Raw genomic sequence first — 21,641 nt, forward strand, 5'->3', positions numbered from 1 at the left:
GGGCGGAGAAGTTAGGGGCTATTTTGCAGGAATTGAAAAGGATTGACGACTGAGTTAGCCTATAGATCGTGGGATTTGGTGCCCTTCCGCCTATCGGATTGCGTAATGGGCGTGACCTTTGTCAAAAATGTCTGTGGCGCCATCGGCCGAAAACTAAACCGAGATGGAATCTCCCAGTCTGAACCGGTTTCATCCGGTTACGAGTTTGTCGCTCGAGAAGAGGGGAAGCACAGGGTTACAGTCTTTCGAACCGCTTTGCTGCACAAAAGTAATTCAGAAAGCAACATAGCGGTGAAGGAAGGATTCGTTCTTTATTTTGTGAAAATGAGGCGGAGCTATCCAATACTCAGCGTGTTGTAGACATTAGGGGGATTACACCAGTGGTTTCTTCAGGCTAACTTGTAAATATCCAGTCCAGAGGAACTGGGAGCGATTCTGAGTTGAATCCCGTCTTGTTAATTAGCCAGGAAAATAGCTGAATAATATTGCTATACCGCGCATCATTCGAGGCTTTGGGTTAAAGTTTCCTAAGGTGATTGGGTCAGTTGATAAGTTGTCTCCTTAATACATAACTCTGGTCCTTGTCAGTTCTGATGATGATAACTCGTTAGACACTAGGTTATACGTAAAATAGATTTGTGCACAATTGAAAAGAATAGAAATCATTCGACCACTATAGTCTATTTGGCTAAATCACTGGTGGAATTAAATCCAAGAGAACTGGACAGTGATTTTATAACTTAGGTAAGTAATTTGTTACTGTCTACGGATTTGCGCGACTGCGAGAGGGTAGTTTTTGCAGTGCGACATGTGAGACTGGTAACTCATGGATGTGTGTGATACTTGCAAGCTAGGGCCTTGGTTGCAATTGAATGAAAAGTCGCGTCTCCCCAACTACTGGCTGCCTGGTTACAGCGCCCTTGAGCAGACGAAACCGATTCGGCAGATGCTTGTTTAGTTTAATTTTTCTGTCATTATTTAAAGAGCTCTTAGTTGCGGATCTGGTATAAAGTTGAAGGTGGAAGATTCTAGAAATTGTTCCCGCAGCCGCGAGCTGCGATGTCGACAGCTGGATCACGTGCTCGAGCCTTCGGAGCGAGGTGTCGTTACCTTGGTGCTGAACCTACTATGACGTTCAGCTGGTCAGCCCGGCTCATCCGTAGCTCATTAAATCAGCTGCATAATCGTCTTTTTAGAAAGGTTTTTGATAGTCCTATGTTTTGGGGACATAATGTCATATATAGGTTTTGCATCTGCGGGAGAACGATGCGCTAGCATTACTTCAGAAATTCACCTATCAAAACAAATGACGTTTTACTAACGTGATTTGTTGCGGATTGAAATAAATTCATTTTGATGACGGCTCGGAGTCCGGTTAAATATGGAATTCATATTCACGTCACTCATCTGGCTCTGGGGACGACGTGCAGTTGTATAATACGCATTAAATCCAAATAATGTTTATTCGTGTATCTGGCTTTTACTGAGAGTTTAATATAATTGTATCATATCTTTTGGCAGTTACATAGTCTTGAAAATTATTATGTGTCTGTTTATACTTTTGATAATTACCTTGAAATCTATGTACTGTTAATTAGACGATATAAATTTGTTGTAAATTGGATATAAATGGGTAACTAGCGCTACCGTTTTGATATTGTAAACAATATTCAGCAAAATCGCAAGACTCGAGTTAAGAAAAAGTATCTCTTGCGTGCATTAGGCGCTCTTTGCTGTCATCGTTCAAGTCGAATTTAAAGAAGAATCATTAGGATAGACTTTAACAGTGAAGAGAATCTCAAACAAATAATTTTCCGTAAAATAGAGAAATATTGCTGAAATTTGGTCGACCGACATTTATGAGAAAAACTGGTGTAAAGTGGGTACGATTATATATGAGACCGATTAAATGATGAACCTGTTTTGTCTTGGCATTCATAGATCTTTTGAGTGTTATTTGAATACAGTAAAGGACACAGTATTGTCCTTTGGGGGGTAGTGGCCTTCATTTTTTTGCCCCGCCTACAAGTTGCAGATGTAAACAACGTAACATAGCATTAGATTAAAGTAGAGTTTGCCAGAATTGTTTCCATAGACTTTCGTGGGAGCATTCTGTTTTTACCCAGGCTGAAATGAGAGAAAATACCATGTTCCTTCCATTTAAAAGACAATAGGCTGCTCATCAATACCATATCAATATTTGTTTTCTGTGGAGAAACACAGAAAGGTTTTTGACGTTACAAGGAGAGTGATCAGTTGGTGAACGTGTTTGGAAGCATGTGCACGCAACAGATGGGGGGGGGGGGGGGCAGCACTGGTTGATTCACCTGGCCTTTTACTGGACTGTTTTATGCCCTCAGCTCTATGCCAGCAGTTATGACAATGTTAGCCGACCATGCAGCTAGACAGCTGCTGGACTTCAATCAGAAGCTGGACATAACCCTGCTGGACAATGTGGTGAATTGTATGTACAATGATATTGGATCACAGGTAAGAATCTGTATTTGCTTGTCATTGCCTTTTATGACTTATGTAGTGATTTTATATTACATACATCTGATGCTGCGTTCCATTTATCTCGGAGGTCGGAACACAGAACTGGGATTGACGACACACAAGTTAGCAGCATTCCAGTACAGCAAGTCGGAAAGCCATTTAGCAGTACAGTACCAGGGACCGAATTCAAAAAGCAAGATTTCTTGCTTACCTGGATTTAACTTGTTGTATTTCATTTACCCCAGTTTAAATCTGAAAAGTTGTTTGCTTAAGCAAGAAATCATGCCTAATGAAACGGGCCCCAGTTATTTAATTGTTAGCCATTGTTAGCAATATCAGTGGATAACAACACATTACCTGGTATTTTGCACATGGTAATGCATCCACAGGTACCGGTTGGGCAGTACTGTGTGTACAGCCAACTTAATGAGCCACAAATAACACTGAACTACAGCTTAAACTTCTGTTGATAAAGGGCACAGCCATCTTGAATTCTGAGCTCAGGTTTGTGTCGATTCCTCTTAGTTTATGAGTCGGAATTCTGACTTCAGGGGGTTTCAGTTGGAACTCGGACTTTACAAGTTATGAGTTCACATGGAACACAGCATAAGTAGTGGAGATGTGTTCAGCCACAAATCAGAAAGATTGTGAAGTTTTAATATTCTGGCGCTTTAATATTCTGGTGAAAATGATGTAACTATCATGTACCGATGATTCATCCTGAGAGGCCAGCTGCACTCATTGCTATTTGAATTAAAGGAATTTAGCACCTTTTCCCTCTTTAACAGTGCTTTGCTATAGAAGTCAGGTGAACAGTGTTACTGGTTCGACCATTGTGGTTTGTTTGGACCATCAGGCTCCAGAAACAGTATTTATGTCATGTGTTCTGTCAGACTTAAGAAGCAGATATTTTTGCGTACTACTTTAGTGGACCCTGCATACTGCCAGTGGTACATGTGTCAAAGTTTGAAAACCACTCACTTGCATGAACCATTAGCCAAGGAGATGGGTAGTTGGGGTAGGACGCTTTGCCTGTGATCAGAAGGTTGTTGGTTCAAATCCAAGCGTTGGCAGAGTGATTCCATCATTGAGCCCCTGAACAAGGCCTCAAATGCTCCAGAGATTATCTGATGCTACTTTCACAAAAAATTTTTATGTTTGTTTAGATAAAAAAAATTAAATGTAAAATTGTAAGGGCAAGGTGTCACCTGACTTCTGAGGATATAAATGATTGGACCTGTCAGCCGTTAGTCTTTTTACATAGAGAATTAGATTGATGGTGCTATCTATACGAGTAGTGACTAATCAGTTAATTTCCAGCCACTGTGTTACTGCATGATTGACATTTAAAAAATTCCTTAAGTTATTTTAGAACTATTGGAGGCACTTGTACCAGAAGCGATCTCTCTTTAATAGATAAGGGTGCTTTATATCTGTCACCAGTGACAACACTTTTTAATTAATCTGGGTCAAACTCATTTTTTATTTGCTTAAATCTCAAACTGTTTGGTCATTCAGAACATACATCAGTTAGTGCACAGCAGAACAAAATTACGTTACATTGACTCACCATCAGCCTAGCAGAATGTAGTAATACTAAAATTCTTAAACTTAAAATGATAAATTTTGAATAGGAAATAAATAGAAAATAGAATATAAAGTGGAAATAGAGTATACGTTAAAATATATTAACCGCAGTATAGCAGCAAAGACCAGTGTACGTCACTGTTTCAGATATGTTGCACTAGACATTTTTTTAAAAACAGTTCTTGAAAGTGACGTGCTTGGATGGGTAGGGGTTGCCATGAGTTATTAAGAGTTCAGGAGTCTAATGGCTCGAGGAATGAAACTATTGCAGAATCTGACTGTCCTGGTCCTGATGCTGCAAAGCCTCTTCCCAGAGGGCAGCAGGGAGAACAGTCCGTGGTGGGGGTGGACGGAGTCTCTGTTGTTAACTGATATTGAAGTTGTCTTTCAAATGCATGTTTAGTTTCTCTTCAGACTGGCGCATACTGCATTGGGTAATATAACGGGATTAAATATTAGTTGCAGTCGGCGTCAGATGTGAACTTCATGAAACATTTAAGAATCAAGTTGCTTATCTACTAAGAGTAGAAAAGTACTTGTAGGTAATTTGATGTGTATGAAAAAGTGTTAACCATTCTGTATTTTTTTTTTTCATTTGATTAATTATAGCAAAGAATGGCGCAGGAGGTGTTGACCCATTTGAAAGAGCACCCTGATGCTTGGACAAGAGTTGACACCATTTTGGAGTTCTCACATAATATGAATACCAAAGTAAGCCATACAGATACGCAGTGGATGTGACTTCCATTATTTTTAAAGGGTGTTGTATGTTGACCTAAAAAGCATGATTAAAATAAATCCCGAGAAGCAAATTTCTGTTTGTGAAAAGCCAACCAATCTCATTTGTTCTCACTGTTACTTACTTTGTATATGTGAATGTGTGTGTGTTTCTGTTTGTGTGCGTGGTTATGGTGGTGGTTACACTAAGGTACTTTTGGTTGCCTTGTTCAGGTTGCACTCTCAGGGCCCTCTTCTCTCAGCTGAACTCTCAATTCTAGTCCTCTCGCTCAGTGCTCAGTAGCAAAGTACTGTTCCGTGGTTTTACAGTAGCCTTTTTCAATTTGACGTGAAATTTTAAAATTCAATGTATTTCAATTTAAAGGTCATCAATTACCCTATGAGTTCATCTTTGCATACTCGTTTTTCTATTTTACTATACTTTTAACTGCCATTGTTTAGATGTTATTTATTTTAACGTTTCAGTGTTCGCATTCTTGCTTGATTTTTGAAATTGACCTTATCGCTGACAGTAACCACTATTGTGTGAATTGGTGCATCAGCAGTTTGTAAAAGCCAAATTTTGCAACGTAGCAAACATCTGGTTTGCAGTGGAATTGAAACTGTTCACAGGTAAACATTTCAGTTTTTGTGAAATTAATTCCTTCAGCTATCAAAACGCCATATTTTAACATTTGGCATATTTTCTCTGTTGCAAGATTTATTCCAGCTGTTAATATTTGATATTAATCTTAATGTTCCATTATGTTGATTGCTTGTAATAGGATGAAACGGGGTGTCTCTTCCTGTGCACCTTGACACAGCTAGGCTTTGGCGGCAGGCCTCCACAAGGTCTACCCTTTTGATTCCCTTTGACTGAATTCTGTTCATCAGTTTCTATTGCATTTGTTTCATTGGGAGGAGTGAGGGTTCAGACTGTAGTCTCTATGCTCCATGACACAGAGAGAGAGAGAGAGAGAAGTGTGGCAGCAGGTATTTCTCCTGTAGGGGTCATACATCTCCCTTTTTCTACTCCTCTATTTCTGACTTTCCTCCTGTAATCTTAGTCTGACTGCTTTTCCAAAGCCTTGCATTATGGTAGCAGCCATGGTGTGAGCGTTGCAAGGTTTTGTTGACGGTTTTTCCTTATAAAGAACCAAATTGAAAGTATGAACTCTTATAAAGCTTATGGCCAAAAAGTTAATTTGACACCAGTGTAATTTTCTAGATGATTTCATTCAAGATTTTATGTCGCTCTTGATTCTACGAATGCGTTTTAACCTTGACACATTAACACCCTGCACTGTCTGCTTCCCCCACTTCTATTCTAAAAAATCAGTGATCCCTGCAATTGAAATACTGGTGGTTTAAATAAAAATAAAAAAACATCTACTAACAATGTTTAAGAAACCATTAGTCTAATTTAAAATAGAACTCAAATGTCTATTTTAACCTGTGGGCTGTCTTGCTGTTCCTTAAGAGTAACACCAGTTTAAGGTGAAAACGGGGGTTCATGAACCGATTCAGGTTTTTCATGTAATTATTATTATTTTATTTATCGATGTTCGCAGCCATAATGCGTGTCTGTGTGCATGTGAGTGTTTGGATGCACATAAGCACCTTGATTGTTGTGTTGTAACAGGCACTATTGTCTGGTGAAGCCGTCTCCTTTCGAGGGGGTCAGGCTCTTTAGTTGCAGATTGATGTCCTAGAGGTCAGCTGTTTTTTTCCCCTTGTATTTTAAATTTACCTCAAGGTGTCTTAAGGTAGTTGTATTCAAAAAAACCAATGAGTATGTGAACATTGTTTTTCCATTCTTGTGTTTCACTTTCTGGTGTGACACTGAGACAAACAGCAGGACTTCTACAGGATTTCTTTTTTTTTTTTTTTGTAGATCACAGATCCGCGTAGTGAGCGCTGCATGAATTGTACTTAATGATTTTGGCATTTGTAACTTTGGCAGGTAGAATTAAAAGCAACTTGCATTTCTTTTCTTGATTAAGCACAGAGTTTTGCATGGTCTGATTTTCTTCTCTAAGATGCCATGGTCTAATCTAGATTTATCCTTATGCATTACAGTACTATGCGCTGCAGATTCTGGAAACGGTTATAAAATCAAGGTGGAAGATTCTTCCCAGAAATCAGTGTGAAGGTAAGAACTGCTTGCTTGACATTAAAACTTGTGTTTCATTGGTTAATTGATTATTGTAATTGCTGATATTCTGTCTTTCAGTGAAAGACAGCACAAATAGCTTTGCAGATTAGGGAGTATGAAGCCCTTTTTTGTTTTAGAATGTATTAATAAGATGAAAGATATTTTGGATTTCTCAGGTAGTCTTTATTTTTGTGCCTTTTGGTATTGTCATGGCTGGCTTTTACTCTGGTAACATTTTCACATCTTAAGACCACGGGTCTGTTGCCAAGTGTGTGCTAAGCTTCTCTGTACCCTTTGAAAGGAGAACTAATTTACTTTCTGCTCAGCTTGGATCTTTACTAGAGCAGAATGTGTTTGATTTGCTGCTTTGAATGAGCTGGTCAGATTTATCTTTAAAAGGTGCAAGTAAGAGAATGAAAATTTTGCATTTATTTGAAATAGAGGAGTATTGGTGCAACATTATACCTCAGAGTTCTTGTGATTTTTGGTTTTTAACCGTATGTTATAAAATCAGTGCTCCTTGGAAATTGATACTAAACCAGCAATATCTGCAAAAGATTGATGGGGGAAGACCGGTATTGTGTTTATTACTACGGAAAGCACTGTTCTCTGTCTGCCAGTTAGCAGTCAAAATAGATTGTTTAAATTAGTGGCAATATGCTGGTTTAATCTATTGCATGGAGGTCCCTATGATGTTCTGTTGTCATTCAGTATATGTAACCACAGAAATCAGTGAGAGCAATTCAGGATTAGGTGAAATAGACATTCGTGGGCAGATGGAATATTACTTCATGTCATTAACAGAGAATATTTAATCTCGGTTCTCTTTATTACTTTGGGCAAAATCTAAAAATAATCACCAGGTCACAAGATTAACGCAAAAAGATACGCAAAATGCATGCCTTGACGCATGGGACAATGTTCTAGCCCTGGCTTGATGAGGTTAATGGGACCGATATTTCACAAGTTTTGTATGCAGTGTTAAATGTTAACTCTTTATATTTCATGAGGAGGCACTTGATGAAGCTGAGCCATATGTGGGCAGACATTCTAATGCATAAAATGGACGGTGGGAGCAAAATCTTGGGCAGAGTGATTCTGTGCACCTATCCAAGTCTGTGCGTACCTTTGGAAACTTTATTTCAAATGGGCTGTGATTCCATCACATTACGCTATATGTGTTTGTTCAAAACGTTAATTTGAAATTGGCTTGGCTCATAGAAGCCGTATAATTAAATGCCGATTTACATTTATTTAATTAGCAAATGAGTTACCTGTGCATACATCTTTTTAATTAGGTGGTGCTTTCCACACCTTTCTGGGAATTTTGTGCTTCCGGAGCTTTTTGGGTAGAAAGTTGTGCATATTTTTTTTCCTTGTATGCCTGTATTTAAAATGTCAGTTTTGCATGTACCCCAAACACTGTTGGCTTGTCAGTAAACCTATTTATTTTTCTGTTTTAGGAATTAAAAAGTATGTTGTTGGCCTTATTATCAAAACTTCATCGGATTCTGCAAATATTGAGGTACTGGTGTATATTTTTGTAATTAAGTTTTTTTCCATTTTTCTTTAAATTGTCTGGAAATGTAATTGAAAAAATGTGGTAGTTTTAAGAGGGTTTTTTCCTGCCTTGCAGAAAGAGAAGGTGTATATTAGGAAGCTTAACATGATCTTGGTCCAGGTGAGTGAGCAATTTAAGAACTCTGATTTTGTTGCGGCCACTTTTCCGTCATTGATCATACAGGAAGTTGTTAAATAGCTGTACCTTAATTTAACTGTTGCTATTCGTGAATCTCCCATTTATTTAGATCTTGAAGCAAGAGTGGCCCAAGCATTGGCCAACTTTCATCAGTGACATTGTGGGTGCCAGCCGTACCAGTGAGAGCCTGTGCCAGAACAACATGATCATACTGAAACTCCTTAGCGAAGAGGTGTTTGACTTTTCAAGTGGTCAGATGACCCAAGTCAAGGCCAAGCATCTGAAGGACAGGTGCACTGATTTTTTATTACCAAAGACATTCAAATTATTTCCACTGGCATTAAAATAAATGCTTAAAATTGTATGTTATTGTAAGTTTGGTCTTAAGTCAACAATTTCCTCTCACAGCATGTGCAATGAGTTCTCGCAGATATTCCAGCTCTGCCAATTTGTCATGGTAAGTTAAAAACTGAACTTCATATGCCTCCCACTCCAAAAAAGAAGGCAAGTACTGACTTATAGCCAGTTTTTTTTCCCTTCCCCCAGGAAAATTCCCAGAATGCCCCACTGGCTCATGCGACATTGGAGACGCTGCTGCGCTTTCTGAACTGGATTCCTCTCGGATATATCTTTGAAACCAAGCTCATCAGCACCCTTGTGTACAAGGTAATGATTCTTTAGTTTTGGTCTGCTTGTCTAATTTTAAAGTGGTGCATTGAACATCTTTTTCTTCTCCCCAGTTTTTAAATGTTCCAATGTTCCGAAACGTGACTCTGAAGTGCCTGACCGAGATTGCGGGTGTGAGTGTCAGCCAGTACGAAGAGCAATTTGTTACTCTGTTCACTCTCACCATGATGCAGCTCAAACAGGTACTTCTATCCATACCTTTTGCCGCAGATTGTACACCACCCTCTATTTCATGGCTATATTCCACCAGGTCCTTTACTGTTCCTTGCTGTTTTTGAGTTGTGGGCATTTGATTTGGCTGTTTAGATTCACGTGTGCTTTGTGCATTACAAATTTATTGGTTATTGATACGAGTTAATCTTTTTTCAAAGATTGTTTCCTCTTGATCTTTTGTGTGGAATCTTAACATGCATGCATCTTACTTGTTCCATTACCTGAACGGTGTTATTCTTTGTACTAAAGCCGATCAGTTACTAATGTTAATGTCCATTCCTCTTTCCCCCCCCTAATCAGATGCTTCCTTTGAACACAAATATCCGTTTGGCATACTCCAGTGGAAAGGATGATGAACAGAACTTCATCCAGAACCTCAGCCTGTTTCTGTGCACCTTCCTGAAGGAACATGGCCAACTGATAGAGAAGCGGCTAAATCTTCGGGAGACCCTGATGGAGGTGACGTTCTAGCCTTTAACTCGCCGTCCCGATGCATATTCAGGGTGTAGTTGTGTTTACAGGCAGGGGGTTCTGCTGTCCTTCTTTGCTTAAATAATAATATGAAATGATGACCCACAGGCTCTGCATTACATGCTGTTGGTGTCGGAAGTAGAGGAGACGGAGATCTTTAAGATCTGCTTGGAGTACTGGAACCATCTGGCAGCAGAGCTGTACAGGGAGAGCCCATTCTCCACCTCTGCCACCCCACTGCTGGCTGGCAGCCAGCATTTCGAAGTCCCTCCACGGCGGCAGTTGTACCTCCCGGTGCTCTCCAAGGTTGGTATCTGTAGTACCATTTGATCGTATCCGCTGCCGTTAAGACCAAATGTCGCCACATCCGTTTGCTTTTCTTTACCGTGGCAGGTCCGTCTGCTAATGGTGAGTCGAATGGCGAAGCCAGAGGAGGTTCTAGTGGTGGAGAATGACCAAGGAGAAGTGGTCAGAGAATTCATGAAAGACACCGATTCCATCAATCTGTACAAAAACATGAGAGAGACTCTTGGTGAGTGTTGGAGCAACTGAATGTACTTAAACTGCAGGCTAAAGTCTTCCTGTATTACTGCATTGGGGTTTTTTCCGCTAATGTACAGCTTCACCCCCCCCCTTCTCCAACAGTATATCTCACACACTTGGACTATGTTGACACGGAACGCATAATGACTGAGAAGCTGCACAACCAGGTCAATGGGACGGAGTGGTCATGGAAGAACCTGAACACACTCTGTTGGGCTATGGGTTCCATCAGCGGGGCTATGCATGAAGAGGATGAAAAGAGATTCCTTGTCACGGTTATAAAGGTGTGGTGAATTTGCGGTTAAATGTTTACATGTTAGCCCCTCCCCCAATTACCTATAAACTAATGGCAGTATCTTCATCCCTAGGATTTATTGGGGCTGTGTGAGCAGAAGCGAGGCAAAGACAACAAAGCCATCATTGCCTCCAATATCATGTACATTGTGGGACAGTACCCCCGTTTTCTGCGAGCACATTGGAAGTTCCTGAAAACTGTGGTCAACAAGCTCTTTGAGTTTATGCATGGTGAGCCTGAGCAGTTTCAAAGACACTTGGTTCTGAAAGCTGATCTCAGATGTACTTTATTGGTGAGGTTATTTGGCGTGTGGTTGTGTGAGATAGAGAGAGCTCAGTTAAACATGAGGTACAGAATATGGGGTAGAGGATATTTCAGGCGAGATGAAAACGTAGGTTCCTTTCTGTGCATTCTTCTGGCTCTGATGGGTTGAGTTTGGTTTGGCAGAAACCCATGACGGAGTACAGGACATGGCGTGCGACACATTCATCAAGATTGCGCAGAAGTGCAGGAGACATTTTGTGCAGGTGCAGGTGGGCGAGGTCATGCCCTTTATTGACGAGATCCTGAATAACATCAACACCATTATCTGTGACCTGCAACCTCAGCAGGTGAGCCCTCAGAACACGTTGCTGGGAATGTGTGTTTCGCTTCTGTGTGTCTTGGACATCACCTCTGTTAATCCAAGTTCCCATGGATCTTCAAAGTTTTAAATACCTTAAAAAAATTAATGTCATAAAATGCCTGAAAATGTCACGTTTTAGTATTTGGTATTAAACGTTGGCTAAAGACCAGCTGAGCAATCATACCTGTTCTCATTCTGTTCATTGATTTCAAGCATTTTAATGTATGTTTTTCCCTGGAACTCCAACTTACATTCTCATGGTTGTTGTTGACGTGGGAAAAAGGCCAGCTGGAAAAATACAATTTCAGCGAAAAGTGACATGCCAAATAGGGGACAGACTGAATTTGACAAGTGCGAGCCCCTCTAGAAGTATTTAAAGTATTTTTTTTTATCCACTAAAACTAAAAGTGGGGGTGAAGGAAAATCCAACTCAAAACCCGACCCCAGATATGAAAAGAATGACCTGATTCACTGACTGAATGGTAAATAAAAACCATCAGATATTTTTTTCCACCTTCTCCCTTGATTCTTATTTAATGTTTTAGCAACACCAGATTATTTCACAATTTTCTGTTTTCCCAGGTGTCAGACTGGGGGTAACGGAACGAAATCAAATTTTGCACCTGGCACCATATAAAAGGCAATACATAACAATAACCCAGCAATAACAATGACACAGAACAGAGAGTGAAGTTTGCACTCCCCGAAAGACTTTAATTCTGCACATCTTCCCAAATACACTATATGGCCAAATGTGCATGGGCACCTCTATAAATTAGTGGGATTAGCTAGTTAAGCCATGCTTATTAATGACATAATAATTCAGAATAATTAAAGACACAGTCATGTGATCTCCAGAATAAAAACACTGGCGGCAGAATGGGTGGTTGTACAGGAGAGGTTAGTGACTTTCAGCTTGGTGCCATCATATGATGCCACCTGTCCAACAAGTCGGTTCCCCACATTTCTGCTCTGCTAGTGCTTGAATGGCAGCAGGTCCCACGATCAGTATTCCAGAAGAGCAGAGGCCGCTTCAGTAACAGAGGGCCAGTCAACTTGGCTTTGGAATGGGATGTTGAGCAGGCTGGTTTCCACACGCCTTTGGCCATATAATGTACATTAAAAAAAGGCCACCTTCCATTAAATTTAAATCTCAGGTGGACAAAAATCAAAATCCGCACCCTACAGAGGTGAGGGGTGATGCTGGAAAGCTGTCTTGACACCCTACAACCCATACGGTCTCCATTAAGATTATGCTGCCCCAAATTTGTATATATTTTTTGAAAGCTCAAGAATGGCCACGCAGCACTAATTATACCAGCCTGTTATGTGCTAGGTACACAGGACTAATGCCCTTTTGTGGAGCTTAATTTCCCACATTTTTCCCATTGGGTCCCTATTAAAATTTTGCTTCACTCATTTTTTAAATTTTTTTTGTATTTGTTTGTTCGCTAAATTTGAAACCACAGTTCTGTGCAAAAGACGGACGTCCTTCAGTTTGGTCTGGTGGCAACCCACAGCTGTCCCACTTGGGCCCCGTTTGGAAGATTTCGCTTCCCCATTTTTGTTTTAATGAATGTTTCATATGGGTAGCTCTGTGTAAAAGTGAGTCTACAGCTTTCTTCACTGAGATGTGATGCTCTGCCGTTTCCCCCCCTCCTTTCTCTCCGCGTGATCAGGTCCATACATTCTACGAGGCTGTCGGCTACATGATAGGTGCACAGACAGACCAAGCTGTTCAAGAACATCTCATTGAGAAGTACATGCTGCTTCCCAACCAGGTGTGGGACAGTATCATTCAGCAGGCAACCAAGGTATGTGTGTTTTATTTGTGTGGAAAGCCTGTCAGCTTAAACCAACAGGACCTGTTAACGCGACTGTTGGATAAAGGGCTTTAGTCTGCCAGTTGGGTGCAGAAAATGATGCCAATTTTTCTGGAGTTGGTTTCTTTAGTGTTATAGTACATGACTTTTATATAAATCACAGTATGCTGTTTGTAAAAGTGCTGTCTCCAAATAATCCCCATTCCCACACTACCTTTAAGTGACTTCACAAAGGCATGCTGTAGGTCACTTCCATCCATCCATCCATTTTCCAAACCACTCATCCTACTGGGTCGCGGGGGGTCCGGAGTCTATCCCGGAAGCAATGGACACGAGGCAGGGAACAACCCAGGACGGGGGGCCAGCCCATCGCAGGGCACACTCACACACCATTCACTCACACATGCACACCTATGGGCAATTTAGTAACTCCAATTAGCCTCAGCATGTTTTTGGACTGTGGGGGGAAACCGGAGTACCCGGAGGAAACCCCACGATGACATGGGGAGAACATGCAAACTCCGCACACATGTGACCTAGGCAGAGACTCGATCCCAGGTCCCAGAGGTGTGAGGCCCCCCACGACCCAGTAGGATAAGCGGTTTGGAAAATAGATGGATGGATGACTGTTATCTGACAGATAAGGACGTTGTGATGTAGATTCTTTGTTACATGGTGTGAATGGCACCGAGATGTAATCAAAGGAACATTTCAGATGTCATTAATCTATGTTACTCTGAATTATTTTGTTCACAGAATGTGGACATTCTGAAGGACCCAGAGACCGTGAAGCAGCTGGGCAGCATCCTGAAGACGAATGTGCGGGCGTGCAAAGCCGTGGGCCACCAGTTCGTCATCCAGCTAGGCCGCATCTACCTGGACATGCTCAACGTGTATAAGTGCTTGAGTGAAAATATCTCTGCAGCCATCCAGACCAACGGTAGGCACCATACTTAGAGATAAGTATATTTCTTGGTAAGTGATGGATTTCTGTGAAACTTCTGGATTCTGATTCATATTTTTAATACGATTTCGTTGCAGGGGAGATGGTTACAAAACAGCCTTTAATACGAAGTATGAGAACAGTTAAAAGGGAGACTCTGAAACTTATTTCCGGCTGGGTCAGTCGCTCAAATGATCCACAAATGGTAAGTACAGTCCTGGGAAGCAATTGGTGATTATACATTCTTAAAAAAAAGGTTTGGCTTTTCTTTAGCATAACAGAATCGTAACGGATAATCTTCTTGTACATGTTTAACTGTTAATATAAAAGTCTGGTGCTGTTTGCAGGTCGGAGAGAACTTTGTACCACCGCTGTTGGATGCTGTGCTCATCGACTATCAAAGGAATGTTCCGGCAGCCAGAGAACCCGAAGTCCTCAGCACTATGGCAGTCATCGTCAACAAACTGGGTGGACACATCACAGCCGAAATCCCCCAGATATTTGATGCGGTTTTTGAATGTACCCTAAATATGATAAACAAGGTAAGTAATGTAGTTCATTGCAGATGTTTTGGGCAGGTTTCCCTGCAGGGTTGTGCTTATGTACGTATTGCTGTGTCTTACTAGGACTTTGAGGAATACCCGGAGCACAGGACACACTTCTTCTACCTTTTGCAAGCTGTGAATTCACACTGCTTCCCTGCTTTCTTGGACATTCCTCCAGCCCAGTTCAAACTGGTGCTGGATTCCATCATCTGGGCCTTCAAACACACCATGCGAAATGTGGCAGACACAGGTATTCTTAAACCTCTGCCTCACATTCCTTAGTTTTGGTATCTCTGTAATAGCTTTCTGTGATCAAGTGGTTAACAGGAAGGTAAGGGTCCATGCAAACATCAAAATAGCAGGAAGTGTTTACTGTTTATTACCTGTAGGATCTACTAGCCTGTGGTTTCATAGACTTTGGTAATTAGTGTTTCTCACATTTCTTTCTAGGCCTGCAGATTTTATACACTTTGCTTCAGAATGTTGGCCAAGAAGAGGCAGCTGCCCAGAGTTTTTATCAGACGTACTTTTGTGACATCTTGCAGCATATCTTTTCTGTTGTCACGGATACGTCCCACACAGCTGGTACGAAGGTGGATTTTTTTTGTGGGTTGCAGCAGGGGACGTGTTATGCTGGGAGTATTTAATTTGTGAACGAATGGTGTGTTAAATCTTCTTTCCTTGCAGGTTTAACAATGCATGCATCCATCCTTGCCTACATGTTCAGTTTGGTAGAGGAAAGCAAAATCTTTGTCGCGCTAAATCCTGCATCTCCAGTCAGCAACCTGGTGTTCATTCAAGAGTATGTGGCCAACCTGTTAAAAACAGCCTTTCCTCATCTACAGGAGTAAGTACTCGGCCGTCCAGGACAAGGCAGTGTACCTTTGCTGCTTAATTATGGTTGTCTCATCTGTGTTAATATTTCACATTTTAGCGCCCAGGTGAAGGTATTTGTAACTGGCCTCTTCAGCTTAAATCAAGATATTCCTGCCTTCAAAGAACATCTGAGGGACTTCCTGGTACAGATAAAAGTATGTCATTTCCTTCCTTTCTGCACGCATGTAGTTCAGCCATATAGTACTTAATGTCAAATGTTTTGTACAGTAATGCACAAAAGGTGCTGCCATTTGGTATTTAACATGTAGATTTCCTTCAAGGTCATACATGTATAATTGTTTTACAAAATATTTCAGGTTCAGTCATCCTTTTGTTATTTGAGCGTTAACGCATTGTCAGATCTGCCATAGGATGACCGCTGATATTTTATGATAGCTAATTGTCTTAGGATGCTTACTATAAACCGTCAGTGGGGAATTAGCTTGTATTGCCCAAGTATAATAGGTTGTTTTTTTTTTATTGATTAGTTTCAACTACTTTCACTCTAGATAGGTGCAAATAATTTTGCATTCAAGGCTTAAATCTAAACCAGTTGCAAATATGTTATGAAACCATACTTTCTGTTTAGCGTATTAGATATGCAGAATAGGTTGGGTGAATAAATTGCGCTCTGCGTCCCAAATGACTATTTAGTTAGATGCTTGGTAGTAAAACAGTCCCCACAGATTTGGTTCGGCAGTGAAATCGAAGTTTGGACACTGCAATTTAAATTGTTGCTCTCATCTTTTCCACATTTAGTGAAATGCTATACGAAACTGAGGTACCTATGTGGTTCCCCTGCAGGAATTTGCAGGAGAGGACACAACAGACCTGTTCTTGGAGGAACGGGAGACATCTCTGCGGCAGGCCCAGGAGGAGAAACGCAAGCTGCAGATGTCTGTACCAGGCATCTTGAACCCCCATGAAATTCCAGAAGAGATGTGTGACTGACCTGGATATTTTACTTTTGGGAGAAGGGGGGGCAACCATTGTGGCTCTTAGATGTGAGCCAGCTGCGAGCGTCCATCTCTTGGATGTTTGTCGAGCAACACAATGCCAATATGAGTCTGTGTCACCCAGGAGCCCTTTTTACAATACACGTTTTATATGGAGACTTGCGTAATAATGTTCCTTTATTTCTATATTAGGTCCAGTCATATTCTTTGATTAGAGCTGCATGACATTGTAAGAATTGAATTCATTAACCCCCATCCCCCGCACTTTTGCCGTTTTGGTTTGAATATTGTATAATAAAACACAACTGATTTTGTGCTAGAAGAAATATATATTGCAAACTGTCATCAAACTTTTGAATGTGGAGTTGCAGAGGTGATGTGGTGTTCTGTAAGGGGGGGAGGGGGGCTTTCAGCTTCTGGGATTAGGAATGAAGGTGTAAAAAAATCCTTTTCTTTTTCTTTTTTTTTTTTTTTTTTTAAATGATGAAAGTTGGCTTCTGGTTTTGCTTCCAGTACTGCACTCTGTTGTCGGACAGATTTGTCGGGCAAGTTGAATCATGTGCATATCTCTCAAATGTAAAGCATCTTTTAATACCATAAAGTTGGTTATTTTTACAAAAATGTTTGCTGTGTGTGTGAGCTGTCGCTCAGCCGACAAGTTTTTGTTTTCCTCAATGAGGACTGTTGCTCTTTTGTGAGCCTTCATTAAAATTTGGAGTCTGAAAAGTGGCTAAAAATATTTATGGGTTAGTGTAGGCAGCATAATAGCGTGTTTAATTCTAATGGCTTTTGAAATTAAATTGTACTGAACTACATCATTAACTGTACTGTAGTGCTTCATGAACACTACTCAGAGCAAAATAAAACATTGGTTTACATTTAAGTTGGTATTTTTGCACTTTTCTGTGCTTTTCCCTGTTGATTATTTGGATGCTAGAGGATTGATCTAGTCTGCAACTGACATTTGCAAAACACTAAGCTCTTAATGAATGAACTAATTCGAAGTTATTACTAAGTTGGCAATGCTATCCGTTTTCCCTTCCAAATTTCTAGATTTATTATAGAACAGAAAAAGTGGGCTCTGTTGGGAGGGGGAGCCTTGTCGTGCTGCCCAAAGCAGATCAGGAGTCATCTAAGGGGAAAAAGACATTGTGGAGACCTATTTACAACTTAATAATTGATATCTTGCAAACACTTTGGCAGACATTTTGACAATATTGTATGGTCCAGGGGTGGGGGACCTGATCCATGGATCGCCAGTATGGGTGCAGATTTTTGTGATGGCCTCTCAATCTACCAATAACGGTAGGTCCCTAGGACTGGATTTTGAAAGCCTCTGGCTTATTATTGGCTGATTACAAGTTCTGGTAATTGGTTTCAAGGATGCACGACATAGGTTTCACCGCCTCAGCATTGGTGGCCTTCCTACACAACCTAACAGGGTGGTGAGAAATCTTGGTCTTCTAGTTGATTCAGAATTATGTTTCGTTGCTCACATAAGAAGCATTACTAGAACTGCATTCTGTCATCTACGGAATAGTAACTTCCAGACTGGACTACTGTAATGCCCTCCTTTCTGGTTGCCCATCTGGATCCTCACATAAACTTCAGCTGGTACAGAATGCAGCAGCCAGAGTTCTAGCAAACACTAAAAAATTTGATCACATTAGCCCTGTCTTATCCTCCCTTCACTGGCTTCCAGTTAAGTCTCAGATTGATCATAAAATACTGCTATTGACTTATAAAGCACTGAATGGCCCTGCACCAGAATACCTTAGTGACCTGCTGACCTCATACAACCCTCCACGCTTGCTTCATTCTCAAGGCACTGGATATCTGTTAGTACCTACGGTAGAAAGAGCTACGGCAGGCTGCAGAGCTTTCTCCTATAGAGCTCCTCAGCTGTGGAATGGTCTTCCACCAGATGTGCGGGTTTCAGGCTCACTCTCAATATTCAAGTCTAGACTAAAAACACACTTATTCAGTCTAGACCAGGGATGGCCAATCTTACCCGAAAAGGGCTGGTGTGTATGCAGGTTTCTGGGGTAACCTTTAGGTCAGCTGTTCAAACCCAGGTGTGAGGACTCTTCAGCCAATCAGTCTTCTAATTAGTAATCTAATTAGGGAGTTCCAGCAAAAAACCTGCATACACAGCGGCCCTTTGCAGATAAGATTGGCCACCCCTGGTCTAACCTATAGGGACTCTAGTCGTAGCTTTAGCTAATTGTTCTCTCAAAGTTAGACCTGTAGTGTGAGGTGTAGAGCTGGGTGGGGATGAATGTCATTGACTTTGGATAAACTGAGCTGTCAGTGCTGTCACTCTAGCTTCACACTCCCTTGTGGAATTGAAATGCTGACATTTCAGGGACTCCCCATGCCTGCATTCCCACTTGCCTCTCCCTCCCACTGATGCTGCCATAGCCATATCTGCCGGAACTTGCACATTGCACTTACATATTGTGCTCACCTAGCTGTTAGCACTGCCTATAGTCTCCCCTACTTTGACTAATTGCACATTTTATTTCCCTTACCCCTCGAGGGGTGTGCTGCCTGGAAACCCCAAATTATCAAGATATCCAGCACACTCTGCTACAATGTGACGTCTCCACTACGCATGACGTCCTTCTGTCCAGCTCGCCGTTCTGCCTGTGTCATCCTCCATGCACGTCCGGCTGCCTTACTACTGGTTGCCCGGCGATCTGAAGGAGCGCCAACACAGGCTTGTTATCACTTCCCTGCTCCCCGGTTGTGACTCATATTTTATGACTTAGACTGTGTGACTTGCCACCTCTCCGATTTGACTTTCCCTGCTGGCCCCAGGAGAACGGGCTCCCCCTTAGAGTCTGGTCCCTCCAAAGGTTTCTTCCTTCTAGGGAGTTTTTCCTTGCCACCGTCGCCTATGGCTTACTCACTGGGGGCTTTGGGTGGGGATGTTGTAAAGCGCTTTGAGACAATGTACTGTTGTGAAAATGCGCTATACAAAAAAATGTTTTTGTTGTTGTTTGTTGATTGAGAGGTCATCCCAAAAACCGTCACTCACACCGGCCCTCCATGGAACAGGTTTCCCACCCCTGATCTAGGCAAAAAAATAAGAAATATGTTGTCCAGCTATGGCAAAAATAGCTGAAAGTGTGTGAAGTACTCATTCCCCATCCCTAGCAATTCAAGACGGCATGGTTGGGAGAATTCCCGCAGCAGTCTAATTCTGGGGCTTGTTAAAATAAAAAGCATTCCAGACGCGTGGCCCCTTTACTGGGGAGCGTTTGTGTGTGAGGAACTGTAAATTTTGAATGATTTACACGTGTTTTACAATACGTTCAGGAGGAACTAAACAGTGGTCATTTTGGTAATGTTTTCAATTTTCTGATTAGTGTCTTACTTGAGAGTACAGAGCACATTCAAGCAATCTCGCGTAGATTTGATTTCTTACAGTTCACAAATTTCCTGCATGTTTTCCTACCCTTAGATTACTGTATGTAAATAAAACTGAACAAGATCATCCAATGCCCCCGGTAGGATATTTGTGACTGTTGTTTATCCAGTATTTCTGTGCTTGTTTAAGATTTAATTTTAATTTTTTCCTGCATCAGCCGGTGTTTCTGTTTTACAAACAAAGATAGTCTTCTGTTATTGCATATACTGTCTTTTTTCCCTGACCACCTCACATAATTGTCAGCAGTATGTCATTTTTATAAGATCAGCATGTGTTTTCAGAATTTTTCCAAGGTGAACTGCCTATCGCTAATACATGTGGAACAGGTTTTGGAAAGCACAAACACTCAACACTTGCTTCACTCACTTATGTAGGCCAGTCGTAATTTGGCCAAACCTGAATCCCTTTGGTAATCTATAAATTATATTGATCCTCCTTTTTTTGGATGTGCCGTCACAGAAATAAAGGTTCCATTTAAAATAATGTATAAGTGGCAAAGCAAAATATACGATATACGATATATATAGAGCTAAATAAGGTCTCCTATAGCGTGGCATCTCTAGGGGTGGGTGGGGGGGGGTATGTTTGCTTGTGCATTTGGTAGCAAATACTGTGTAACATAAACAAGCTGAGTATCAGGTGTTCATTAGTAAATAGTGCTACATCCAACTTATGTATAAAGCAGCATCCAGTAATAAAGCTTTTGACAATAGAATGTTGCATTCCAATCAATTTATGGGCAAGGGGTGTGATTTACACGGAATTTCTGACTAAAGGAACTTTGGTAAATTCTGAAAGGTACGGCGAAACGTTATGGGCGCTCAAGCGACGCATCCACAGAATCAGGCCTAAGAGAAAAAAGCTTCCTTTGCGTTACGACAATGCAAGGCCACACTGCAGTGGACAAATGAAGGAAGCAGTGGCAAGCCTGAAATACACGATTGTTCCACACCTTCTTTACAGCCCAGATTTGGCTCCGTCCCACTTCTGGTTGTTGCCAAAATTGAAGGATACGTTGAAAGGACAACGTTTTTCCCTAGGATGGCAAAGCTGAAGCAGCTGGCCGCAAACAGATAAGAAACCAACCAGATACACGCTTCATGGACAGAATGAAGAAAATGGATAGTATTTGGGAAACTGTGTAGCGGCAAATGGGGAATATGGTAATGGGGAAGGTATACAATGTTAAAGAGAAAAATAATTCCTTTATTGTGAAATCATATCAGAAATTTATTTTATACAGTTAGCGAATTCATTTATCAATCAACCATTGTATATATGGCAAATAACATTTCTTTACAAAGCATAAGACGACAATTCAAGTGAGATTATACATACAGTCATGTGAAAAAGAAAGTACAGTTATATGGTTTTATATATCAGGACAAAAAAAAAACACCTGGCCTTAGTAGGGTTTAAATTTAAATCTTAAAAATTCCACTGTGTCATTATTTAACAAAAATGAAGCCAAAAATGGAGACGCACCTTTAGCAGCAATAACCTGAAGTAATCGTTTTCTGTACGACTATCAGTCTCTCGCATCATTCTGGATTAATCTTGGCCTGCTCTCCTTTACG

The 21,641-nt window shown here is 41.0% G+C and overlaps 1 protein-coding gene across 1 annotated transcript; it reads left to right on the forward strand.

The window, feature by feature from the left end:
- Positions 1–129: 129 nt before the first annotated feature.
- xpo1a (exportin 1 (CRM1 homolog, yeast) a) lies at positions 130–17,514 on the forward strand. The gene is made up of 25 exons (XM_049002358.1): positions 130–744; positions 2,361–2,490; positions 4,693–4,794; positions 6,880–6,952; positions 8,419–8,480; positions 8,592–8,636; positions 8,764–8,945; positions 9,063–9,111; positions 9,201–9,320; positions 9,395–9,523; positions 9,855–10,013; positions 10,134–10,331; positions 10,419–10,557; positions 10,671–10,852; positions 10,937–11,093; positions 11,311–11,474; positions 13,168–13,302; positions 14,068–14,251; positions 14,353–14,459; positions 14,602–14,796; positions 14,881–15,049; positions 15,250–15,384; positions 15,487–15,646; positions 15,734–15,830; positions 16,480–17,514. The coding sequence occupies exons 2-25, from the start codon at positions 2,365–2,367 to the stop codon at positions 16,624–16,626; spliced, it is 3,216 nt and encodes a 1,071-aa protein (XP_048858315.1). The 5' UTR covers positions 130–744; positions 2,361–2,364; the 3' UTR covers positions 16,627–17,514.
- The last annotated feature ends 4,127 nt before the right edge of the window (positions 17,515–21,641 follow it).

Source organism: Brienomyrus brachyistius, unplaced genomic scaffold (assembly GCF_023856365.1).
Source record: "Brienomyrus brachyistius isolate T26 unplaced genomic scaffold, BBRACH_0.4 scaffold67, whole genome shotgun sequence".
Taxonomy (NCBI): Eukaryota; Metazoa; Chordata; class Actinopteri; order Osteoglossiformes; family Mormyridae; genus Brienomyrus; species Brienomyrus brachyistius.